Source organism: Ranitomeya variabilis, chromosome 2 (genome assembly GCF_051348905.1).
Source record: "Ranitomeya variabilis isolate aRanVar5 chromosome 2, aRanVar5.hap1, whole genome shotgun sequence".
In the NCBI taxonomy this organism is placed as follows: domain Eukaryota; kingdom Metazoa; phylum Chordata; class Amphibia; order Anura; family Dendrobatidae; genus Ranitomeya; species Ranitomeya variabilis.
In genome coordinates, this window is record NC_135233.1 from 595,090,462 (window position 1) to 595,113,803 (window position 23,342).

The 23,342-nt window shown below is 47.2% G+C and overlaps 1 protein-coding gene across 1 annotated transcript in view; it reads left to right on the forward strand.

The window, feature by feature from the left end:
* The window catches only part of SPG7 (SPG7 matrix AAA peptidase subunit, paraplegin), a 42,649-nt gene that overhangs the window by 7,202 nt on the left and 12,105 nt on the right, over nt 1-23,342 (forward strand). Inside the window, exons 5-9 of the mRNA XM_077288444.1 lie at nt 8,844-8,983; nt 9,109-9,211; nt 12,683-12,808; nt 12,988-13,150; nt 13,476-13,649. Of these exons, the coding sequence (XP_077144559.1) occupies nt 8,844-8,983; nt 9,109-9,211; nt 12,683-12,808; nt 12,988-13,150; nt 13,476-13,649 (706 nt within the window). The remainder of the gene's footprint in view (nt 1-8,843; nt 8,984-9,108; nt 9,212-12,682; nt 12,809-12,987; nt 13,151-13,475; nt 13,650-23,342) is intronic.

Genomic DNA, 23,342 nt, shown 5'->3' on the forward strand with positions numbered 1-23,342 from the left:
CATGATGTTGCTTGACCAATAGTCTCCTGGTCAGAGACCTTATCTAGTTCAATTCAAATCAAATCTTCTGAGCGGGAGATGTCATGATCTCTGCAGGCAGAGATCATAGCAAGCCTATAGAGGGACAAGCTCTCGGAAGATGGAACTATACTGACCATGAACTAAGCCTGCCGCGCAACTAGAAATAGCCAGGTAGCATTTCCTATTTATCGCTAGATGCCCAGCTCTGGCCTAAGACCTAAATAGCTAGCAGAGGGAAATATAAGACCTGGCTCACCTCTAGAGAAATATTCAAAAGAAGACAGTAGCCCCCCACATATAATGACGGTGAGTTCAGATGAAACTACAAACGCAGCAGGAAAATAGTCTTAGCAAATTTGAGGTCCGCTTACTAGATAGCAGAAGACAGATAGTATACTTTCATGGTCAGCAGAAAAACACTAACAAAACACCATCCAGAGATTACCTTAAACTCTGGCATTAACTCATAACGCCAGAGTAGCAATCCCTGATCAACGAGAGCTTTCCAGACACAGTAACAAAACTTCAGCTGTGAACTGGAACAAATAGGCAAAACAAAACATGGACAAAAGTCCAACTTAACTAGTAGTTGTCTAGAAGCAGGAACAAGCACTGAGAGGCATCAGATAACATTGTTGACCGGCAAGAAACCACCAGAGAAATGAGCTTAAATAGCGACACCCACTACTGATGGAACCAGGTGAAACAGGAAAGAGGATGACAAGTCCAATTCCACAAGCGGCCACCGGGGGAGCCCAGAATCCAAATTCACAACAGTACCCCCCCCTCAAGGAGGGGGCACCGAACCCTCACCAGATCCACCAGGGCGACCAGGATGAGCCCTATGGAAGGCACGAACAAGATCAGAAGCATGAACATCAGATGCATTGACCCAAGAATTATCCTCCTGGCCGTAACCCTTCCAGTTGACCAGATACTGGAGTTTCCGTCTGGAAACACGAGAGTCCAAAATTTTCTCCACAACGTACTCCAACTCACCCTCAACCAACACCGGAGCAGGAGGCTCAACTGAAGGTACAACAGGTACCTCATACCTGCGCAATAACGACCGATGAAAAACGTTATGAATGGAAAAGGACGCAGGGAGGTCCAAACGGAAAGAAACAGGATTAAGAATCTCCAATATTCTATAAGGGCCGATGAACCGAGGTTTAAACTTAGGAGAAGAGACCCTCATAGGGACAAAACGAGAAGACAACCACACTAAATCTCCAACACAAAGCCGAGAACCAACACGACGATGACGGTTGGCAAAACGCTGAGTCTTCTCCTGGGACAACTTCAAATTGTCCATAACCTGCCCCCAGATGTGATGCAATCTCTCCACCACCGCATCCACTCCAGGACAATCCGAGGATTCCACCTGACCGGAGGAAAATCGAGGGTGAAACCCCGAATTACAGAAAAACGGGGACACCAAGGTGGAAGAACTGGCCCGATTATTGAGGGCGAACTCTGCCAATGGCAAAAAAGCAACCCAATCATCCTGGTCAGCAGAGACAAAACACCTCAGATATGTCTCAAGGGTCTGATTAGTCCGCTCGGTCTGGCCATTAGTCTGAGGGTGAAAAGCAGATGAAAAAGACAAATCTATGCCCATCCTAGCACAGAATGCCCGCCAAAATCTAGACACAAATTGGGTACCTCTGTCAGAAACAATATTCTCAGGAATACCGTGCAATCGGACAACATTCTGAAAAAACAGAGGAACCAACTCAGAAGAAGAAGGCAACTTGGGCAGAGGAACCAAATGGACCATTTTAGAGAAACGGTCACAGACCACCCAGATGACAGACATCTTCTGGGAAACAGGCAGATCTGAAATAAAATCCATCGAGATGTGTGTCCAAGGCCTCTTAGGAATAGGCAAGGGCAACAGCAGTCCGCTAGCCCGAGAACTACAAGACTTGGCCCGAGCACAAACGTCACATGACTGCACAAAGACTCGCACATCTCGTGACAGAGAAGGCCACCAGAAGGATCTTGCCACCAAATCCCTGGTACCAAAAATTCCGGGATGACCTGCCAATGCAGAAGAATGTACCTCAGAGATGACTCTGCTGGTCCAATCATCCGGAACAAACAGTCTATCAGGCGGACAACGATCCGGTCTATCCGCCTGAAACTCTTGCAAGGACCGCCGCAGATCAGGAGAAACGGCCGACAAAATTACTCCCTCCCTAAGGATACCTGTGGGTTCAGAATTACCAGGAGAGTCCGGGTCAAAACTCCTAGAAAGGGCATCTGCCTTAACATTCTTAGAACCCGGTAGGTATGACACCACAAAATTAAAGCGAGAAAAAAATAAAGACCAGCGCGCCTGTCTAGGATTCAGGCGTCTGGCAGTCTCAAGATAAATCAAATTTTTGTGGTCAGTCAATACCACCACCTGATGCCTAGCCCCCTCGAGCCAATGGCGCCACTCCTCAAACGCCCACTTCATGGCCAAAAGCTCCCGATTCCCAACATCATAATTCCGCTCTGCGGGCGAAAATTTGCGAGAAAAGAAGGCACAAGGCCTAATGACGGAGCAGTCGGAACCTTTCTGCGACAACACTGCCCCAGCTCCGATCTCCGAAGCGTCAACCTCAACCTGAAAAGGCAGATTCACATCAGGCTGACGCAACACAGGGGCAGAGGCAAAACGGCGCTTAAGCTCCTGAAAGGCCTCTACAGCATGAGGGGACCAATTAGCAACATCAGCGCCTTGTCTGGTCAAATCAGTCAGTGGTTTAACGACATCCGAAAAACCAGCAATAAATCGGCGGTAAAAGTTGGCAAAGCCCAAAAATCTCTGAAGACCCTTAAGAGAGGAGGGCTGAGTCCAGTCACAAATAGCTTGCACCTTGACGGGATCCATCTCAATGGAAGAGGGAGAAAAAATATACCCCAAAAAGGAAATTTTCTGGACCCCAAAAACGCACTTAGACCCCTTCACACATAAAGAATTAGACCGCAGAACCTGAAAAACTCTCCTGACCTGCTGGACATGAGAGTCCCAGTCATCAGAAAAAATCAGAATATCATCCAGATATATTATCATAAATTTATCCAGAAAATCGCGGAAAATATCATGCATAAAAGACTGGAAAACTGAAGGGGCATTAGAAAGACCAAAAGGCATGACCAAATACTCAAAGTGGCCCTCGGGCGTATTAAATGCGGTCTTCCACTCATCCCCCTGCCTGATCCGCACCAAATTATACGCCCCACGAAGATCAATTTTAGAGAACCACTTAGCACCCTCTATACGAGCAAACAAATCAGTAAGCAATGGCAATGGGTATTGATACTTAACAGTGATCTTATTCAGAAGCCGATAATCAATACATGGTCTCAAAGAGCCGTCTTTTTTTGAGACAAAGAAAAACCCAGCTCCCAAGGGAGAAGAAGATGGACGAATATGTCCCTTTTCCAAAGACTCCTTTATATATTCCCGCATAGCAGCATGTTCCGGCACAGACAAATTAAACAAACGACCCTTTGGATATTTACAACCCGGTATCAAATCTATGGCACAATCGCACTCACGGTGCGGAGGTAACGACCCAAGCTTGGGTTCGTCAAAGACGTCTTGATAATCAGAGAGGAACTCAGGGACTTCAGAGGGAATGGACGACGAAATAGAAACCAAAGGTACGTCCCCATGAATACCCTTACATCCCCAGCTCAACACAGACATTGCTCTCCAGTCCAAGACTGGGTTGTGAGACTGCAACCATGGCAATCCCAGTACCAAATCGTCATGTAAATTATACAGCACCAGGAAACGAATAATCTCCTGGTGATCCGGATTGATAAGCATGGTTACTTGTGTCCAGTATTGTGGTTTATTATTAGCCAATGGGGTGGAGTCAATCCCCTTCAGAGGAATAAGAGTCTCCAAAGGCTCTAAATTAAAACCACAACGATTGGCAAAGGACCAATCCATAAGACTCAGAGCGGCGCCAGAGTCAACATAGGCGTCCGTGGCAATGGATGACAAAGAGCAAATCAGGGTTACAGACAAAATAAACTTAGACTGAATGGTGCCAATGGAAACAGACTTATCAAGCTTCTTTGTACGCCTAGAGCATGCTGATATAACATGAGTAGAATCCCCACAATAGAAACACAATCCATTCTTCCGTCTAAAATTCTGTCGCTCGCTCCTGGACAGAATTCTATCACACTGCATACTTTCTGGCGTCTTTTCCATAGACACCGCCAGATGGTGCACCGGTTTGCGCTCCCGCAGACGCCTATCAATCTGAATAGCCATTGTCATGGACTCATTCAGACCTGCAGGCAAAGGGAACCCCACCATAACATCCTTAACGGCATCAGAGAGACCTTCTCTGAAAGTTGCCGCCAAAGCGCACTCATTCCACTGAGTAAGCACAGACCATTTACGGAATTTTTGGCAGAAAACTTCAGCTTCGTCTTGCCCCTGAGATAGTGCCATCAAAGTTTTTTCTGCCTGAAGTTCCAAATGAGGTTCCTCATAAAGCAAGCCCAAGGCCAGAAAAAACGCATCCACATCGCGTAACGCAGGATCCCCTGCTGGCAATGAGAAGGCCCAATCTTGAGGGTCACCCCTGAGCAAGGAAATCACAATCCTAACCTGCTGAGCAGGGTCTCCAGCTGAACGAGACTTCAGGGACAAATAAAGCTTACAATTATTTCGGAAATTCTGGAAGCTAGCTCTATTCCCTGTGAAGAACTCCGGCAAAGGAATTCTCGGCTCAGATACCGGAGCATGTACCACAAAATCTTGTAAATTTTGTACTTTCGTGATGAGATTATTCAAACCCGCAGTTACACTCTGGAGATCCATTATTGTCAGGTGCACACAGAGCATACAGAGATTAGGAGGAGAGAGAGAAAAAAGACTGCAGCAAGGCAGACTGGAGGAAAAAAAAAAAAAAAAAAAAAAAAAAAAAAAAAAAATTCCAGCAGACTTCTTATAACTCTCCTTTCTCAACCTGGGTCTTTAACACTTTATTGGCCGGTCAAACTGTCATGATCTCTGCAGGCAGAGATCATAGCAAGCCTATAGAGGGACAAGCTCTCGGAAGATGGAACTATACTGACCATGAACTAAGCCTGCCGCGCAACTAGAAATAGCCAGGTAGCATTTCCTATTTATCGCTAGATGCCCAGCTCTGGCCTAAGACCTAAATAGCTAGCAGAGGGAAATATAAGACCTGGCTCACCTCTAGAGAAATATTCAAAAGAAGACAGTAGCCCCCCACATATAATGACGGTGAGTTCAGATGAAACTACAAACGCAGCAGGAAAATAGTCTTAGCAAATTTGAGGTCCGCTTACTAGATAGCAGAAGACAGATAGTATACTTTCATGGTCAGCAGAAAAACACTAACAAAACACCATCCAGAGATTACCTTAAACTCTGGCATTAACTCATAACGCCAGAGTAGCAATCCCTGATCAACGAGAGCTTTCCAGACACAGTAACAAAACTTCAGCTGTGAACTGGAACAAATAGGCAAAACAAAACATGGACAAAAGTCCAACTTAACTAGTAGTTGTCTAGAAGCAGGAACAAGCACTGAGAGGCATCAGATAACATTGTTGACCGGCAAGAAACCACCAGAGAAATGAGCTTAAATAGCGACACCCACTACTGATGGAACCAGGTGAAACAGGAAAGAGGATGACAAGTCCAATTCCACAAGCGGCCACCGGGGGAGCCCAGAATCCAAATTCACAACAGGGAGACTAACAAGGGATCGTATTTTTTCTACAGACCCATCCAGCAGTAGAAGCATTGTCCTGGACAGTCTAGATCTAAGGGATCTTGGTTTCACGAAGGAGAAAATGAAAAGTATGATCATTCCTGGACCTCAAACTTCTAACAACCTTGGACAAGGCCCTCCTTTTTCAGATGCAGCTCCTCCGCTCAGCCATTACTTCAAAAAAAAAAAAAAAAAGTGGAGTTTTCTGGCATCCATCGACATTCGGTTTTTTCTTACCCTCACATGCCTACTTTTTTCCCCTCTACAATTATCTCTTCTCCTTTCCATTCGCGAACAGCATTTTCAAGTCACGACCTTGCCCTTCAGCCTGGCTACCGCACCACAGTGGTCGCAACGCTCATAGCAGTTTGTCATGTGCTTCTTGCACCCTAGAAACATGGTCGTCCTGCCCTACTCGGTCGACTTTCTAGCCGCTCTACAAGGACTACGCTAAGTCGTCTATATCACTTGCAATACCCTCTCACTTGGGCTAGCAGCTAAACTTAGACAAGTTTTTTCCTCATTCCCAGCCCAGCAGATCCTCTTTGACGATGATCCTGCACAAGAAGGATGGTAATTCTCTCTCTCTCGAGTCAAGGTCGTGGCCCTTCAACACGGAGCTTGTGCACTTGATCACTCATTCCCTCGGTTCATTCAATTAGCTAGGAGGGTTCTGAGCAATAAGACGAAAACGGAAGTAGTTTTCTTTTGCTCCGCTCGTTTTCAGCAAGTCAATCAGGCTTTCAAAAGGTAGTCTCTAAGCTCCTTCCTCATCCAGAGCCTTCTTCTGGTCCAATGGTTATTAGGGATACCAATGCCCGTCTTCTCCCGATCATTTCTCTGGGGATCCGAACAGTACGGCTAATCCTACAGCAGGTCCACTGCCCTTAGGCGGGTCAACCATCCGTCTTCAATTTGGATAATGCCACGGCTGTGCCATACGTCAATCATCTCGCAGGTACCCACAGTCAAGCGCCATGGCCGAGGTACCTCGCACTCTCCGATGGGCCGAGATCTATCATTCGGTGATCTCAACAGTACATGTCCCTGGAGTGGAACACTGGGCGGCTGACATATTCAGCCGTCAGGGTTTTCTCCTCAAGTGAGTGGGAACTTCACTCGGAAGTCTTCCTTCACATCTGCCTTCACTGGAGTACTCCAGATGTAGGTCGGATGGCGTCCAAGCTGAACGCCTATGTACTCCAGTTCACGGTTTGGCTTCAAGATCCAAGTCCATCGCAGTGCATGCTCCGTTTCTTCCACGGTACCAATTTCCATAACTCCTCTTCCACTACGTCTGAGACCTTTTTGGAAGCAGAAAAGGCCCCCAGTGATCCCGGGAGACCCGCACTGACCATGTCAGGTTTTCTCGCTTGCGGTACTAATATTTCTCCGTCTTATCTCGTCAAAATTGGAAATATGGACCTTCTCGCAGGGAGCCTTCACCTGTAGTTCTTCCCTACCGCGTACCGTTAGATCTGGGGGACCTTAATGGTCCTGGGGATCTTACAGTAGACTCCTTTTTCGATCCAGAAAGACTTTACGATCAGGGAACGTCACTCCCCTTTTTTCTATGCGTTCTTGTCATCCTGATGAGTCTTCAGAGCTTGCACTCTGTTCCTTTCAGTCTTTTTTCCTTATTACCATCAATGCATCATTGCCCTTAAGCCATCCCCTTCCCTCGTTGCCAAGGTGGTTTTGTATTCCCACTGTTGCAGGGGCATCGTCCTCTTATCTTTCGGCTCCAGTCCACACAACGGAATGGGTTCTCCATAATCTGGAAGAAGTGAGTGCTCCAAGTGGGTACGTATCGAGGACGGCGTCCTTCCGAAGGTTGGACACTTTGCTTGGGCTTCTCGATGGTAAGTAGGCTTCCCGACGGTCACAGGAAGGGTTTAGCCGTGTTCATCGGCCACGTTAGCCTGGTGGATTCTTTTCACCATCCAGGAGTCCTTCCGTGCTAGATGTCAGCCTATCTCCCTGTCTCAGGGCTCTAGGCACCAGGCGTCGGCAAGCACGACCGCAAGCTTGCGAATTCCGCCAGTCCGCATGCATTCTTGAAGCACTATAATTCACACACTTCCACAGATGTGAGTCTGGGCAGGCGGACTTTGCAGGCCGCCTTGGCGCACTTATAAGTAGCGGTTACACGGCCTGATCTGATGTTGTCCCCACCCAGGGACTGCTTTGGGATGTCCCATGGTCTGTGTCCCCCAATGAGGCGAAGGAGAAATAGGGATTTTTGTGTACTCACCGTAAAATCCTTTTCTCCGAGCCATTCATTGGGGGACACAGCTCCCTCCCTATTATTAGTTGTATTTGTTTTTATCATTTGATATGTTATACTCTCATATATAATGTGACATGCTATACGCTTATGTTATTGATCTCCTACTGCTTTTGCACCGAACTGGTTAGCTGGGAGCCAGCAGAGGGGTGTATACTGCAGGGGAGGAGCTAACTTTCTTTGTAATACTTAGTGTCAGCCTCCTGGTGGCAGCAGCATACACCCATGGTCTGTGTCCCCCAATGAATGGCTCGGAGAAAAGGATTTTACGGTGAGTACACAAAAATCCCTATATTGTTGGCAGTATCTTTTATGAGACAAGTTTATTTTTCAAGGTAATATACAGATGTATCAGTGTGATCCTAAACTTCATCTTCTTTTAGAGGGGAGGAGAGGAGTGATGTGACACACATGTGACCAGACCCCGCCCACTTTTACTGCAGTCGTAATGCGAGCTAGTGATACTCTAGGTTTTCATGGCAAATTTCAGCAGCTGCTCCCCCTAGTGTTTAATAGTGGAAAATATTGAATGAAAAATAAAATATATATATATATATAATATAATTTTATTTTATTTTTTCTTTTATGGCATCTTTCCTTTAAGGTAGCGGATAAATGACTGTTCCTTGAGGGGCCCTATTGATCCCCAGCCCTTTTTCTGCTAGCTGTGTTAAAGTTGAATGTTTCACCATGGTATGAATATATATTTATTGCAACTTTGCAGGCAAAACTTTCAATAGTTTCATTTTTGTTTTCCCATCGCCCCCTTCTCATAGGCCCGGACTTTGTTCTACAGAATGAAAGTGGCCAACATTGACAAGTTCGAGGAGAGGCTGCGCGATGCGGAAGATGCCCTGAATATCGCAGTGGCTGATCGGATTCCACTTTCTTACAAGCGCAGTGACTTTTTTGGAAAGTAAGATCATGGCTTTTATATAAGACGCCATGAAGACTAGATGAGATGCAAATAGTGTGCGTATATATATTTATTATATTATGTTCTTAGATTTAATCCCACTTTGGGTCTGTTTTTCCCCACAGTGCTGTGTACACCGTTGGTTTCACGGTTCTCGCCATCGGCCTTATCATCTACTTCTTGCGTCTCATTGGGCTAACCGGTCGCCAAGGAGGTTTCAGCGCTTTTGTGAGTTATGTTATATTGGGTGGGATCACAAAGGGTTACATCCTGTATGGAGGGATTCACAAAATGCTCAGTTGGGGAAGATCGTACCCAATACACTGTTATTTATTTTTACTTTGTTTCTGATATTTCCTATGTTTTTCCCGGTAATATTTTTGAAGAGTTAACCCATTTTTACCATTTGACGTACTATCCCATCCATGTGACCTGGGCCTTAACTGCCAGAGACGCAGTGCATGTCAGGAAGTCTCAGGTTAGTGCACAGAAAAGCTGCAGCGCTGACAGCTTCTATAGCATGCAGATGCTGCTTCATCTGCATGCTATAGAAGCAATCAGCCTGCAGAAAATGAGTGTCCCATAGTGGGATAAAGTGTGTAACTAAGAATTAAAAAAAAATTGTTTTAAATAATTGTAAAAATATTTTAAAAAATAATTAAAAAATCAATATTTATTCCATCAATAAATAAATATTTTAGTGAAAAAAATCTAAATAATAAAAGTACACATATTTAGTATCTCTGCGTCCGTAACGATCCACCCTATAAAACTGTCCCACTAGTTAACCCCTTTAGTGAACACCATAAAAAAAAAAATGCTTTCTCATAATACCACCGAACAAAAAGTGGAATAACACACGATCAAAAAGACAGATATAAATAAACATGGTACCGCTTAAAACATCATCTTGTCCCGCAAAAAACAAGCCGCCGTACAGCATTGTCAGTGAAAAAAAAAAAAAAAAAGTTATAGCTGTCAGAATAAAGCGATGCAAAAATTTTTTTTTTAGATAAAATAATTTTTATTGTATAAAAGCGCCATAGCATAAAACAAATGATATAAATGAGTTATCGCTGTAAAAGTACTGACCCAAAGAATAAAGCTGCTTTATCAATTTTACCAAACGAGGAACGGTATAAACGCCCCCCCAAAAGAAATTCATAAATTGCTGTTTTTTGTTCATTCTGCCTCCCAAAAAAAACGGAATAAAAAGCGACCGAAAAATGTCATGTGCCCGGTACCAATAAACCCACCAACTTGTCCCGCGAAAAACAAGAAGTCGCATGACTCTGTGGGCCAAAATATGGTGATGCAAAAACATTTTTGCAATAAAAAGCATCAGCCATGCACCCAAACAGTGGTTTTCCCCCACATATGGGGTATCAGCTTACTCAGGACAAATTGCACAACTTTTAGGGTCCAATTTCTCCTGTTACCCTTGGAAAATTAACAAATTGGGGGCGAAAAGATCATTTTTTTTATGGCTCTACATTATAAACTTCTGTGAAGCACTTGGAGGTTCAAAGTGCTCACCACACATCTAGATAAGTTCCTTAGGGGGTCTACTTTCAAAAATGGTGTCAATGTATAGGCACATCAGGGGCTCTTCAAACGCGACATGGCGTACGATCTCAATTCCAGCCAATTCTGCGTTGAAAAAGTCAAACGGCGCTCCTTCCCTTCTGAGCTCTGCCGTGCGCCCAAACAGTGGTTTACCCCAACATATGGGGTATCAGCGTACTCAGGACAAATTACTCAACAACTTTTGTGGTCCAGTTTCTCCTGTTACCTTTGGTAAAATAAAAAAAAATGAATGGATGTGAAGTAAAATATTTTGTGAAAAAAAGTTTAATTTATTTATTTTATTTTTTTTAAACATTCCAAAAATTCCTGTGAAGCACCTGAAGAGTTAATAACCTTCTTGAATGTGGTTTTGAGCACGTTGAGGGGTGCAGTTTTTAGAATGGTGTCACACTTGGTTATTTTCTATTATATAGATCCCTCAAAGTGACTTCAAATGTGAGGTGATCCCTAAAAAAAAATGGTGTAAAAATGAGAAATCGCTGGTCAACTTTTAACCCTTATAACTTCCTAACAAAAAAAAATGTTGGTTCCAAAATTGTGCTGATGTAAAGTAGACATGTGGGAAATGTTATTTATTATGTATTTGTGCTATATAACTCTCTGATTTAAGGGCATAAAAATTCAAAGTTTGAAAATTTGAAAAATTTAAAAAGTTTTTTGCCATATTTCCATTTTTTTTCACAAGTTATATCGAAGACATTTTACTACTAACGTGAAGTACAATATATCACGAGAAAACAATATGTCACGAGAATCAGAATCGCCAAGATCCGTTGAAGCGTTCCAGAGTTATAACCTCATAAATAAATACAGCCAGCCCCCATAGAATGTAATGCAGCACAGCCCCCATAGAATGTAATGCAGCCCCCCCCCCAATAGCCCCACAATCCAGTTATCACTCATTGATATATTATAATAATAATATAAAAAAACACTCTACTCACCTTTCCTCTTGCCCCGCGCTGCTCCTGGCTCCGGTCTCAGCAGCTGCAGTCTGCCCGCCCGGTCACACAGCAGGTGCGCGATGATATGACGTCATCGCGCACCCGCAGTGTCAGCGGCAGGCAGAGCGGGGAATGATGGGAGAGGGAGCGTCAGCAGACGCTCTCTCCTCCATCATTGCATTCAACTGTACCGGCGTCTATGACGGCGGTATAGTTGAATGCGGGGCTGGGAGTGTGCTGACAGCGGCACACTCGAGCGGCCCACTACTGCCACCGGCCCTTCTGGCATTTGCCAGAACTGCCCGATGGCCAGTTCGGCCCTGCATGCAGCCGTGTGGACTCGAGCATATTTTTCGAGCACACCGAAGACACTCGGTTAGCACCCGAGCATTCTCATATAACACCTTATCCGAGCACGTTCGCTCATCACTAGTTAAAACTTTATTCCTATCCTAACTTAGTGATTAGTTTGGGGGGGGCGATCACTGGGTTCACTGGTGCTTGGCTCAGTCTACCGTATATGTAGCGGAGGTGATTATACTTGACCTCTGCTCCATTCATTCTCTATGTGACTGCCATACAGAGCCGAGCAGTGTACTCCGCTTTCTACGACAGTCCCCAAAGACTATGAATGGAGCAGACGTCCAGCGCAAACCCCTCTGCTCCATTCAAGACGACTGCTCGGTTCCAGAGCTCTGTTCTCAAAACTTGCTGGGGGTCCTAGATTGATCAGTAAGTCACTGGTACTTCCGTTCCCAGCATGCAGAAACACTGGGAGCGGAAATGCCAGTGTCTCGCCGCCATCTGCTTTGTAGGAACGTGAAGCCCAGAGAAGGGCGGAAGAGGAAGAACGGCACTGGGACTGCGCAGATGCGAGATTGCAAGGATTTAATTTTTTTTCAATTTTGCCACGTCCGTGGAAAAAAGGGACATGTGAATGCTCCCTTATCCTATGCTCGAGAACAGCAGCAACTTTTGGTGCCACAAGTATTGTGCATGCTCACATTTGTTCGTATAGGGAAACCCTGAGATTGGGAACAGTAGCGTGGCGTTCCTCTACGATCCTGACCCTTATACAGTAATTTACCAATTTAATAAATCCGCCTGCCCTGAGCTACAAATTTTGCTTTTTGTAACTATCGCTTACTGCATTCTCTTTTGGCTTTAGAATCAGCTGAAGACGGCTCGTTTTACCATTGTAGATGGAGCATCAGGGAAAGGAATTAGTTTTAAGGATGTCGCTGGGATGCATGAAGCTAAAATGGAAGTGAAAGAGTTTGTGGATTACTTGAAGGTAAGAAATCACATAGCTATGTACCTGTGACATTTACCCAGGGGGGGGGGGGGTCCTACAGTCCTGTCTGGAGTGGGCTCAGGAGCTGTGTTGTCAGTAGCACAAATCTAAGCTCTGATCAGCGCAGTTTAACCCCTTAGGTGACTGTACACCCAAATGTTAACATTACATTTTTGTAGAACCCAGAACGTTACCTTCACCTTGGTGCAAAAGTACCAAAAGGATCATTACTTCTTGGGCCTCCCGGATGTGGAAAGACCTTGTTGGCAAAGGCCGTGGCCACAGAAGCGCAGGTGCCATTTCTGGCTATAGCAGGTTCAGAGTTTGTGGAAGTGATCGGAGGTAAGAAATAATCATAATAAAAAGCAATTTTTATTAATTTTTTTTTTTTACCAACTGACAGCAACAAACAGAGATCCTGAAATTGGCAAAAAGTTTCAAACAAAGTTAAAAAGTTGCAGAACTTTAGATTTTTGCCCAATATAGCATGGATTACCTAAAATAAATAGTAATATTATAATTAATGATTCAGATTCCATATGTTCGGATGGATTACAGGAAACGTGAATGATCGGATTGGTGCTATGGCTAGGGGTGTAGATTACATGTGCTTTTTGTGACCTGCCGTCCACTCATTTATGACGCACTCTCTTCTATATTATGCTAGGTCTCGGCGCAGCACGTATGCGCAGTCTCTTTAAGGAAGCCCGTATCCGCGCTCCCTGCATCGTTTACATTGATGAAATCGACGCGGTGGGTAAAAAACGATCGTCTAACATGTCCACGTTTTCGAATACCGAAGAGGAGCAGACGCTGAACCAGCTGCTGGTGGAGATGGACGGTGAGCAGAGGGTGATAATTTTCTGTTTTTTTTTAGATCTGATGACTTTGAGGACCTAGTTGTTTTATAAGGAATGAGAGTATTTGGGATTGGCATGATTTTTTTTTTTTAAAGGGGTTCTGCAGTTATCTCTCATTCCTGGATCAGGAATTGATAGATGCTGATTAGGTGGCGTCGTTGGGATGCTTGTGATATCATTGCGTCCTATTCTAGTGCATAAAATGACTGCGCAAGACCCGACAAGCACTTGTCCATGCGACATTATCACCTCCCTTTAAGTCCGATTTCTGAACGCTTAACTGTAAAACAAGTGTTAAAAATGCCAGAATTGTTTTTTCTCCTTCGCCACATTGAGGGACACAGGATCATGGACCATGGGTGTTATGCTGCTGTCGCTAGGAGGCTGACACTAAGTTGAGACAAAAAAGAGTTAGCTCCTCCCCTGCAGTATACACCCTCATGCTGGCTTCCAGAGACCCAGTTCAAGCTTAGTGTCCGTAGGAGGCACACTGGATTTAAACCTTTCTATCCCGGACGAAGGGGCGACGGATTCTTTCATGTTCCGATCTCCCCCGAACCAACAACAGGCGAGCACGGGAGTGTTACCTCTCCGTATCCTCTCCTGCGACGTGGGAAGCCACTGCCTGAGCTGATTTTTAGGGGTGACGGGCCCCTTCAAGGGCACCGATCTCCCCCCTCCCTTATCAGACGAGCACTGGAGTGTCACCTTCAGTATCCTCTTCTGCAGCCAGGCCTATGCCGGACTTTTTGCCCTGCCCACCAGGTTTTACCTCGGCTGTTCAGAGGCACCTTACATTGTGGCGTCCGTGCAGCCCCCACTGCATCACCACTGAGGCGGATGATGGAAGGAGGCAGACGGTTCCTCTCCACCCCCCTTTTATGGGGATGGTGGATAGAGGCTTCCCCCAACCCTGCACCGTCCTAATCCCCCAGGCACAGCTCACCAGATCCCAGGAGAAATCTATGACCGCTGGTACAGCAAGCTTCTCTGCGTTTCTCCCCTTCTGTCGGGGTAAGTGCCATAACATTTGGGGGAGGGTTGGTCGTCCCAGCGGTTTCGGAGGGCTCCTTCACCTTTTCAGGGTCTCCCCTAGGGGCCGGCGCTCCTCGGCCGCGCGCCGGGCCGAAGCCCTTTTTCGTGTCATTCGGCGGCTCCGCCCCCCCGGTCCTGGCGCTTCTCGCTCTCTGCGAGATTCCCCTCACCAACCCCCGGCGGCCATCTTTCTTCTCTCTGCACGCCCCAGCTCCACGTGCAGCGCTCTGACTGCCGGCTGCGCTCCTCCTAGTGCAGCGCCCTGTCCGCTGGCTGTCTCTCCACCAGCACCGCCGCTCTCCCTCTCTCAGTGGGACACAAGACCACGGGTAAGGAGACGACGTTAGTTCTCCCTTGCAGCGTCGCCCTCGCTTCCACAGCTTACAGGCCCTACCTGTGCACTATCTCTTACTTTAGCATTCACCATGTCCCAGTCAAGGACCAGAAAGATCACTAAGGTGCATACTACCTTTTTTACTGCGTGTTCCACCTGCCAGGCTCCTCTTCCTCGGCCTCAGAGTTCCCTCTGCTCAGCCTGCGATGCCCAGGAGCCCTCCGCCGCTACCGACCTCAGTGTATCTAGTCCCCCGGAGTGGGTGGCGTCCCTGTCACAGTCTGTGGATTCGCTGGCCAAAGCGATTAAATCCCTTCAGGACCCCTCTGGGGAGCAGGGCCCTCTTTTTCCTGGGTTAAGAGATCCCTCCGTAACAGGGGAATCGTCGGCCAGCAGGGGCTGCTCTCACCGGAAGGAGGCACGGTCATCCAGAAAACGGATCCGCACTACCTCCCCTGAGCACTCGTCACACCAGTCAGCCTCTGGTAGCTCCACTTCTCGCTCACCCTCCCTAGGGGCCCGTAGCGATCACGACTCTGAGTATGAGTCTGATGCATCCTTAGACCCGGATGCTCCGGAGTTTAGGTCTACTGTCGACTCCCTCATTGAGGCAGTCAATCATTCACTAAAAGTGGACGATGATTCTAATTCTGCCCCGGACCATTCTGTTTCCTTTACGAGAAACAAGCGTTCCCATAAGACGTTCGCCTCTCACCCAGATTTCCTGGATATAGTCAGGCGACACAGGGAGCGTCCGGATAAGCGTTTTACAGGCAAAAAGACTCTGGAGTCGAAGTATCCCTTTTCCGCAGATCTTGTTAAAGATTGGACGGAATCTCCACAAGTAGATCCTCCGGTTTCGCGCTTGGCAACCAAAACTCTCCTATCCGTTCCTGACGGTGCTTCAATTAAGAGTCCCACGTAACGCCAGCTAGATTCCCTAGCTCGCTCAGTGTACGAAGCCTCGGGTTCCTCTCTATCTCCCTCCTTCGCTGCGGCGTGGGTTGCCAAGGCAATGGTTTACTGGGCGGATGCCCTCGCAAAATCCATTCAGGAACTTCCCCCTGAGGTGGCAGACCTGGCCAAACAAATTGCCATGGCTGGAGATTGTGATGTATGCGTCCCTCGACGCGGCGGACTGTGCAGCAACTGCAGCTTCTAACGCCATCACCATTAGGAGAGCTATCTGGCTCAGAGAATGGCGCGCAGATTCCTCCTCAAAAAAGTCTCTGATTTCCCTTCCCTTTCAGAGCGGGCGTCTTTTCGGAGAAAAATTAGACCAGCTTATTTCCGACGCTACAGGAGGAAAGAGCAAGTTCCTCCCACAACATAGGCCCAAAGCCGCTTTTCAGCGTCAACAATATTTTCGCTTTCGGCCCTTTCGCAGTAGCCCATTCTGGTCCAATTCTGCCCCCTCATCCAGATCAGAACGATCCGCTCGCCCAGACAGGGACTCTCGACCTTCCTTCAGGCCGAATCAGTCCTGGCGAGGAAAGCCTAGGCAACCCAGAACCAGAGGGTCCAGGCCTGCCAGATTCACCTCGCAATGACTCGGGGTCTATTTCAGTTGACACCTCCAAAGTAGGCGGACGTCTGCTTCTTTTTCAGCACGTCTGGCTCTCCGTCATCCACGACGAATGGGTCAGGGATCTGGTGTCGTCTGGCTACAAACTAGAATTCTCCGCCTCCCCTCCAGCACGTTTTTTTTCCCTCTCGTCTCCCAAGTTCGGGAGCTCAATCTTGCGCCCTTCGCTGCGCCATCGAATCCCTCCGCCAAAGCGGGGTCATTGTTCCGGTTCCGGAACACGAGAGATTCAGAGGTTTCTACTCGAACCTCTTCGTCGTGCCGAAAAAGGACGGGACGGTACACCCCATTTTGGACCTGAAGCTCCTAAACAAGTACGAAAAAGTACGGCACTTCAGGATGGAATCTCTCCGATCAGTCATCTCCTCTATGGAAAGAGGGGAGTTCCTAGCATCAATAGATATCAAAGATGCTTACCTTCACATCCCAATCTTCCCGCCACATCAAAGGTCTCTCCGTTTCGCCATCCTGGAGGACCATTTTCAGTTTACAGCCTTACCCTTCGCCACGGCGCCCAGGGTATTTACAAAAGTCATGGCGGCTGTCATGGCTATTCTTCACTCTCGAGGAGTGGTCGTGTTGCCATACTTAGACGACCTCCTCATAAAAGGTCCGTCTTATCAGGCCTGCGAAGCAAGCGTCCGCATTACCTTGGATTCTCTTTCGCGCCTGGGCTGGCTAATCAACTCGGACAAGTCCTCTCCCATTCCTGCCCGACGGATTTCATTCCTAGGCATGATCCTGGACACATCGAGGGGACTGATCTTACTTCCTCGGTCCAAGGCCCAAGAGCTTCAGCAGGGAGCTCGGACGCTCTGTCACCCTCGTCCCCGGTCCATCCGTTTTGCCATGAAGATTCTGGGAAAGATGGTGGCCGCAATAGAAGCTGTTCCCTTCGCTCAACTCCATCTCCGCCCCTTACAACAGGCTCTGCTGGACATCTGGGACAGGAATCCCTTATCCCTCGATCGCCCATGCCCTCTGTCACCACGGATCAGGCAAGCCCTCACATGGTGGACTCTGGGATCCTCTATCCTCCAGGGGAAGTCTTTCCTCCCGATCCGCTGGCTGGTGGTAACTACCGATGCCAGTCTCTTCGGCTGGGGAGCGGTTTTCCTACACCACTCTGCCCAGGGGCGTTGGACGTTTCGGGAGTCGAGGCTCCCTATAAACATCCTGGAAATTCGTGCGATCAGACTCGCCCTGAGACGCTTCCACCCCCTGCTTGCGGGTCACCCAGTTCGAGTTCAATCGGACAACGTCACAGCCGTGGCGTATATAAACCATCAAGGGGGTACCCGCAGCAGGGCGGCGATGCAGGAAGTCTCCCACATTCTTCGTTGGGCCGAGGCCAACCACTCTATCATTTCCGCGGTGCACATTCCGGGCGTGGAGAACTGGGCGGTAGATTTTCTCAGCCGTCAGGGCCTCGCCTCGGGAGTGGGAACTTCATCCAGAGGTTTTCCGGCAAATCTGTCTTCGCTGGGGAACCCCGGACGTGGATCTGATGGCGTCCAGACTGAACGCCAAAGTTCACAACTTCATAGCACGTTCTCGGGATCCCCAGGCCATCGGGGTGGACGCTCTGATATACCCGTGGCATCGGTTCCAACTTCCGTACGTGTTCCCTCCGCTTCCCTTACTACCAAAGGTGATCCGAAAAATCAAGACGGAAGGGGTTCAGGTCATCCTTGTTGCCCCGGATTGGCCACGTCGCGCATGGTACGCGGAGCTCGTTCAGCTCGTGTCCGACGTTCCCTGGCGGTTACCAGACCGCCCAGATCTGCTTCGTCAAGGACCGATCTTCCACCAGAGCTCAGGGGCCCTACGTTTAACGGCGTGGCTGTTGAAACCTGGATTCTAACCCAAGCTGGTTTCTCTCAGCAGGTCATTCCCACCATGATCAAAGCTCGCAAGACGTCCTCCGCTTGCATCTACCGCCACCGCACCTGGAAGGCCTACTTCTCGTGGTGCAGGCTCCGAAGTCGCCCTCCGCTTGATTTCTCTATTCCTTCCATTTTGGATTTCTTCCAGTCCGGTTTGGATTCCGGCCTGGCACTGAGTTCCCTCAAGGGTCAGATCTCGGCTCTATCCGTGTTGTTTCAACGTAGGATCGCTGCCAACTTGCAAGTCAGGACCTTCATTCAGGGGGTCTCCCATGTGGTACCCCCCTACAGAATGCCGTTAGAGACCTGGGATCTCAATTTGGTCTTGAGCGTTCTTCAGGAACCTCCGTTTGAACCTCTTCAGGACGTGCCGCTTCCTGTCCTCTCCTGGAAGGTTGCCTTCCTTGTGGCAGTGACATCTATCAGACGGGTCTCAGAATTGACCGCTTTATCCTGCCCGGGCGCCTTTCCTTGCCTTCCACCAGGACAAGGTAGTTCTACGCCCATCTCCGGACTTTCTCCCTAAGGTGGTCTCATCTTTCCACCTTAACGAGGACATCATTCTTCCCTCCTTCTGCCCACAGCCAAAACACAGGGTCGAAAAAGCCCTTCATACCCTGGATGTGGTACGGGCCCTCAGGAGATACATTTCCAGAACTGCTCATTTCCGCAAATCGGACTCCCTCTTTGTTCTCCCGGAGGGTCACAGAAAGGGTTTAGCTGCGTCTAAGGCCACGATAGCCAGATGGATTCGGTCTGCTATCGAAGAATCCTATCGGGTCAGGGACAGACCTGTCCCGGCGGGGATTAGAGCACACTCTACTCGGTCGTTGGGCGGAGCAGGTTTGCAAGGCCGCAACGTGGTCCAGCCTGCATACTTTTTCAAAGCACTACAATGTCCATATTCAATATTCTGCGGATGCGGCCCTTGGCAGACGTATTCTGCAAGCGGCCGTAGCGCATTTATAGTCAGTTGGTACTCGGAGTTTATTTGGTTGTTTTGTTTCCCACCCAGGGACTGCTTTGGGACGTCCCATGGTCCTGTGTCCCCCCAATGTGGCGAAGGAGAAATAGGGATTTTTGTGTGTACTCACCGTAAAATCCTTTTCTCCGAGCCACTCATTGGGAGACACAGCACCCACCGTGTTGGCCTTATGGCTTGTTACCTTTTTGGTTCCTGACTGTCTTCGACATGTTATATAATGTTAGGTATTGTACTGTTATAAATCTCCTACTGCTTTTGCACTGAACTGGGTCTCTGGAAGCCAGCATGAGGGTGTATACTGCAGGGGAGGAGCTAACTCTTTTTTGTCTCAACTTAGTGTCAGCCTCCTAGCGACAGCAGCATAACACCCATGGTCCTGTGTCCCCCAATGAGTGGCTCGGAGAAAAGGATTTTACGGTGAGTACACACAAAAATCCCTGTTTTTTTTTGTTTTTTTTTAAATCTTCATGAATACCCCAAAATGGTACCATTAAAATAGACACCTCACGTGATGTCTCTTGGAAGAAAGGGACTAAATAAAAACCCAAAAAAAGTCAAATGCAAAAAATAACATTTTAACCCCTTTCTGACATTGGACGTACTATCCCGTCGAGGTGGGGTGGGCCCGTATGACCACCGACGGGATAGTACGTCCAGCGCGATCGGCGGCGCTCACGGGGGGAGCGCGGCCGGGTGTCAGCTGATTATCACAGCTGACATCCGGTACTATGTGCCAGGAGCGGTCACGGACCGCCCCCGGCACATTAACCCCCGGCACACCACGATCAGACATGATCGCGGTGTACCGGCGGTACAGGGAAGCATCGCGCAGGGAGGGGGCTCCCTGCGGGCTTCCCTGAGGCCCCCGGAGCAACGCGATGTGATCGCGTTGCTGCGAGGGTCTCTTACCTCCTCCTCGCTGCAGGTGCCCGGATCCAAGATGGCCGCGGCATCCGGGTCCTGCAGGGAGGGAGGTGGCTTACAGAGTGCCTGCTCAGAGCAGGCGCTTGGTAAGCCTGCAGTGCTGTAAGTCAGATCGGTGATCTGACAGCTGACAGAGTGCTGTGCAAACTGTCAGATCACCGATCTGTGATGTCCCCCCCCGGGACAAAGTAAAAAAGTTTTTAAAAAAATTTCCACATGTGTATAAAAAAAGAAAAAAAAAAATTCCTAAATAAAGAAAAAAATATATATATTATTCCCATAAATACATTTCTTTATCTAAATAAAAAAAATAAAACAATAAAAGTACACATATTTAGTATCGCCGCGTCCGTAACGACCCAACCTATAAAACTGTCCCACTAGTTAACCCCTTCAGTGAACACCGTAGGGGGAAAAAAAAAGGCAAAAAAGAACGCTTTATTATCATACCGCCGAACAAAAAGTGGAATAACACGCGATCAAAAATACGGATATAAATAACCATGGTACTGCTGAAAACGTCATCTTGTCCCGCAAAAAACGAGCCGCCATACAGCGTCATCAAAGAAGAAATAAAAAAGTTATAGTCCTCAGAATAAAGCGATGCCAAAATAATTATTTATTCTATAAAATAGTTTTTATCGTATAAAAGCGCCAAAACATAAAAAAATGATATAAATGAGGTATCGCTGTAATCGTACTGACCCGAAGAATAAAACTGCTTTATCAATTTTACCAAACGTGGAACGGTATAAACGCCTCCCCCAAAAGAAATTCATGAATAGCTGGTTTTTGGTCATTCTGCCTCACAAAAATCGGAATAAAAAGCGATCAAAAACTGTCACGTGTCCGAAAATGTTACCAATAAAAACGTCAACTCGTCCCGCAAAAAACAAGACCTCACATGACTCTGTGGACCAAACTATGGAAAAATTATAGGTCTCAAAATGTGGAGACGCAAAAACTTTTTTGCTATAAAAAGCGTCTTTTAGTGTGTGACGGCTGCCAATCATAAAAATACGCTATAAAAAATGCTATAAAAGTAAATCAAACCCCCCTTCATCACCCCCTTAGTTAGGGGAAAAATAATAAAATTAAAAAAATGTATTTATTTCCATTTTCCCATTAGGGTTAGGGCTAGGTTTACGGTTAGGGTTACGGCTAGGGTTAGGGTTACGGCTAGGGTTAGGGTTACGGTTAGGGCTGGGGTTAGGGTTGGGGCTAAGGTTGGAGCTAAAGTTAGGGTTGGGGCTAAAGTTAGGGTTAGGGTTGGGGCTAAAGTTAGGGTTAGGGTTTGGATTACATTTACGGTTGGGATTAGATTAAGGGGTGTGTTATGATCTGGTGACCTTGGAGCCGCATGAAACTTTCTCTGGAATCGGTGGAACCTGTACTGACCGCAATCCTGAACTAACACCGCATCTAGAAGTAGCCGTGGGGTGTGCCTAACGCTCCCTAGACACCTCGACACAGCCGGAGGACTAAATACCCCTATAGATGGAAATGGGAATGCTATCTTGCCTCAGAGCAGACCCCCAAAGGATAGGCAGCCCCCCACGAATAATGACTGTGAGTAGGAGAAGAATAGACATACGCAGGTAGAAAAGAGGATTTAGCAAAAGAGGCCACTCTAGCTAAATAGGAAAGGATAGGACAGATAACTAGGCGGTCAGTATTAAAACCCTTCCAAAAATATCCACAGCAGATAATACAAAAAGTTCCACAATCTAACTAAAGACATGGAATGTATATCTGCCACTCCAGAGAATCCAGCAAGACTGAGAAAATACTGACACAATCTAAGCTGGACAAGAAAACACAAAGAATAGCAATGAATTGTGAAGCACACAACATGTGTGCCACAGGGAAAAAGAACCAGACACTTATCTTTGCTGATTTGGCAGAAAGGCAGGAGGAACCAGGCAGAGGTCCTACACCTCCCAACAACAATTGACAACTGGCAAGGACTAATGAATCCTGCAAGCCTAAATACCCCAGTCAGATCTGCAATCAGCAGATACACCTGACCAAGACTGCAACTCGGGGGCAACTGCATTACCACCTACAACCACCGGAGAGAGCCCAAAAGCAGAATTCACAACAGGGGTGTGTCAGGGTTAGGGGTGTGGTTAGGGTTACCGTTGGGATTAGGGTTAGGGGTGTGTTTGGATTAGGGTTTCAGTTAGAATTGGGGAGTTTCCACTGTTTAGGCACATCAGGGGCTCTCCAAACGCGACATGGCGTCCGATCTTAATTCCAGCCAATTCTGCATTGAAACAGTAAAACAGTGCTCCTTCCCTTCCGAGCTTTATCGTGCGCCCAAACAGGGGTTTACCCCAACATATGGGGCATCAGCGTACTCACGACAAATTGGACAACAACTTTTGGGGTCCAATTTCTCCTGTTACCCCTGGGAAAATACAAAACTGGAGGCTAAAAAAATCATTTTTGTGAAAAAAAAATATATATATTTTCACGGCTCTGCGTTATAACCTGTAGTGAAACACTTGAGGGATCAAAGCTCTCAAAACACATCTAGATAAGTTCCTTAGGGGGTCTACTTTCCAAAATGGTGTCACTTGTGGGGGGTTTCAATGTTTAGGCACATCAGGGGCTCTCCAAACGCAACATGGCGTTCCATCTCAATTCCAGTCAATTTTGCATTGAAAAGTCAAATGGCGCTCCTTCCCTTCCGAGCTCTGCGGTGCGCCCAAACAGTGGTTTACCCCCACATATGGTGTATCGGCGTACTCAGGACAAATTGTACAACAACTTTTGGGGTCAATTTTCTCCAGTTACCCTTGGTAAAATAAAACCAATTGGAGCTGAAATAAATTTTGTGTAAAAAAAATTTAAATGTTAGTTTTCATTTAAACATTCCAAAAATTCCTGTGAAACACCTGAAGGGTTAATAAATTTATTGAA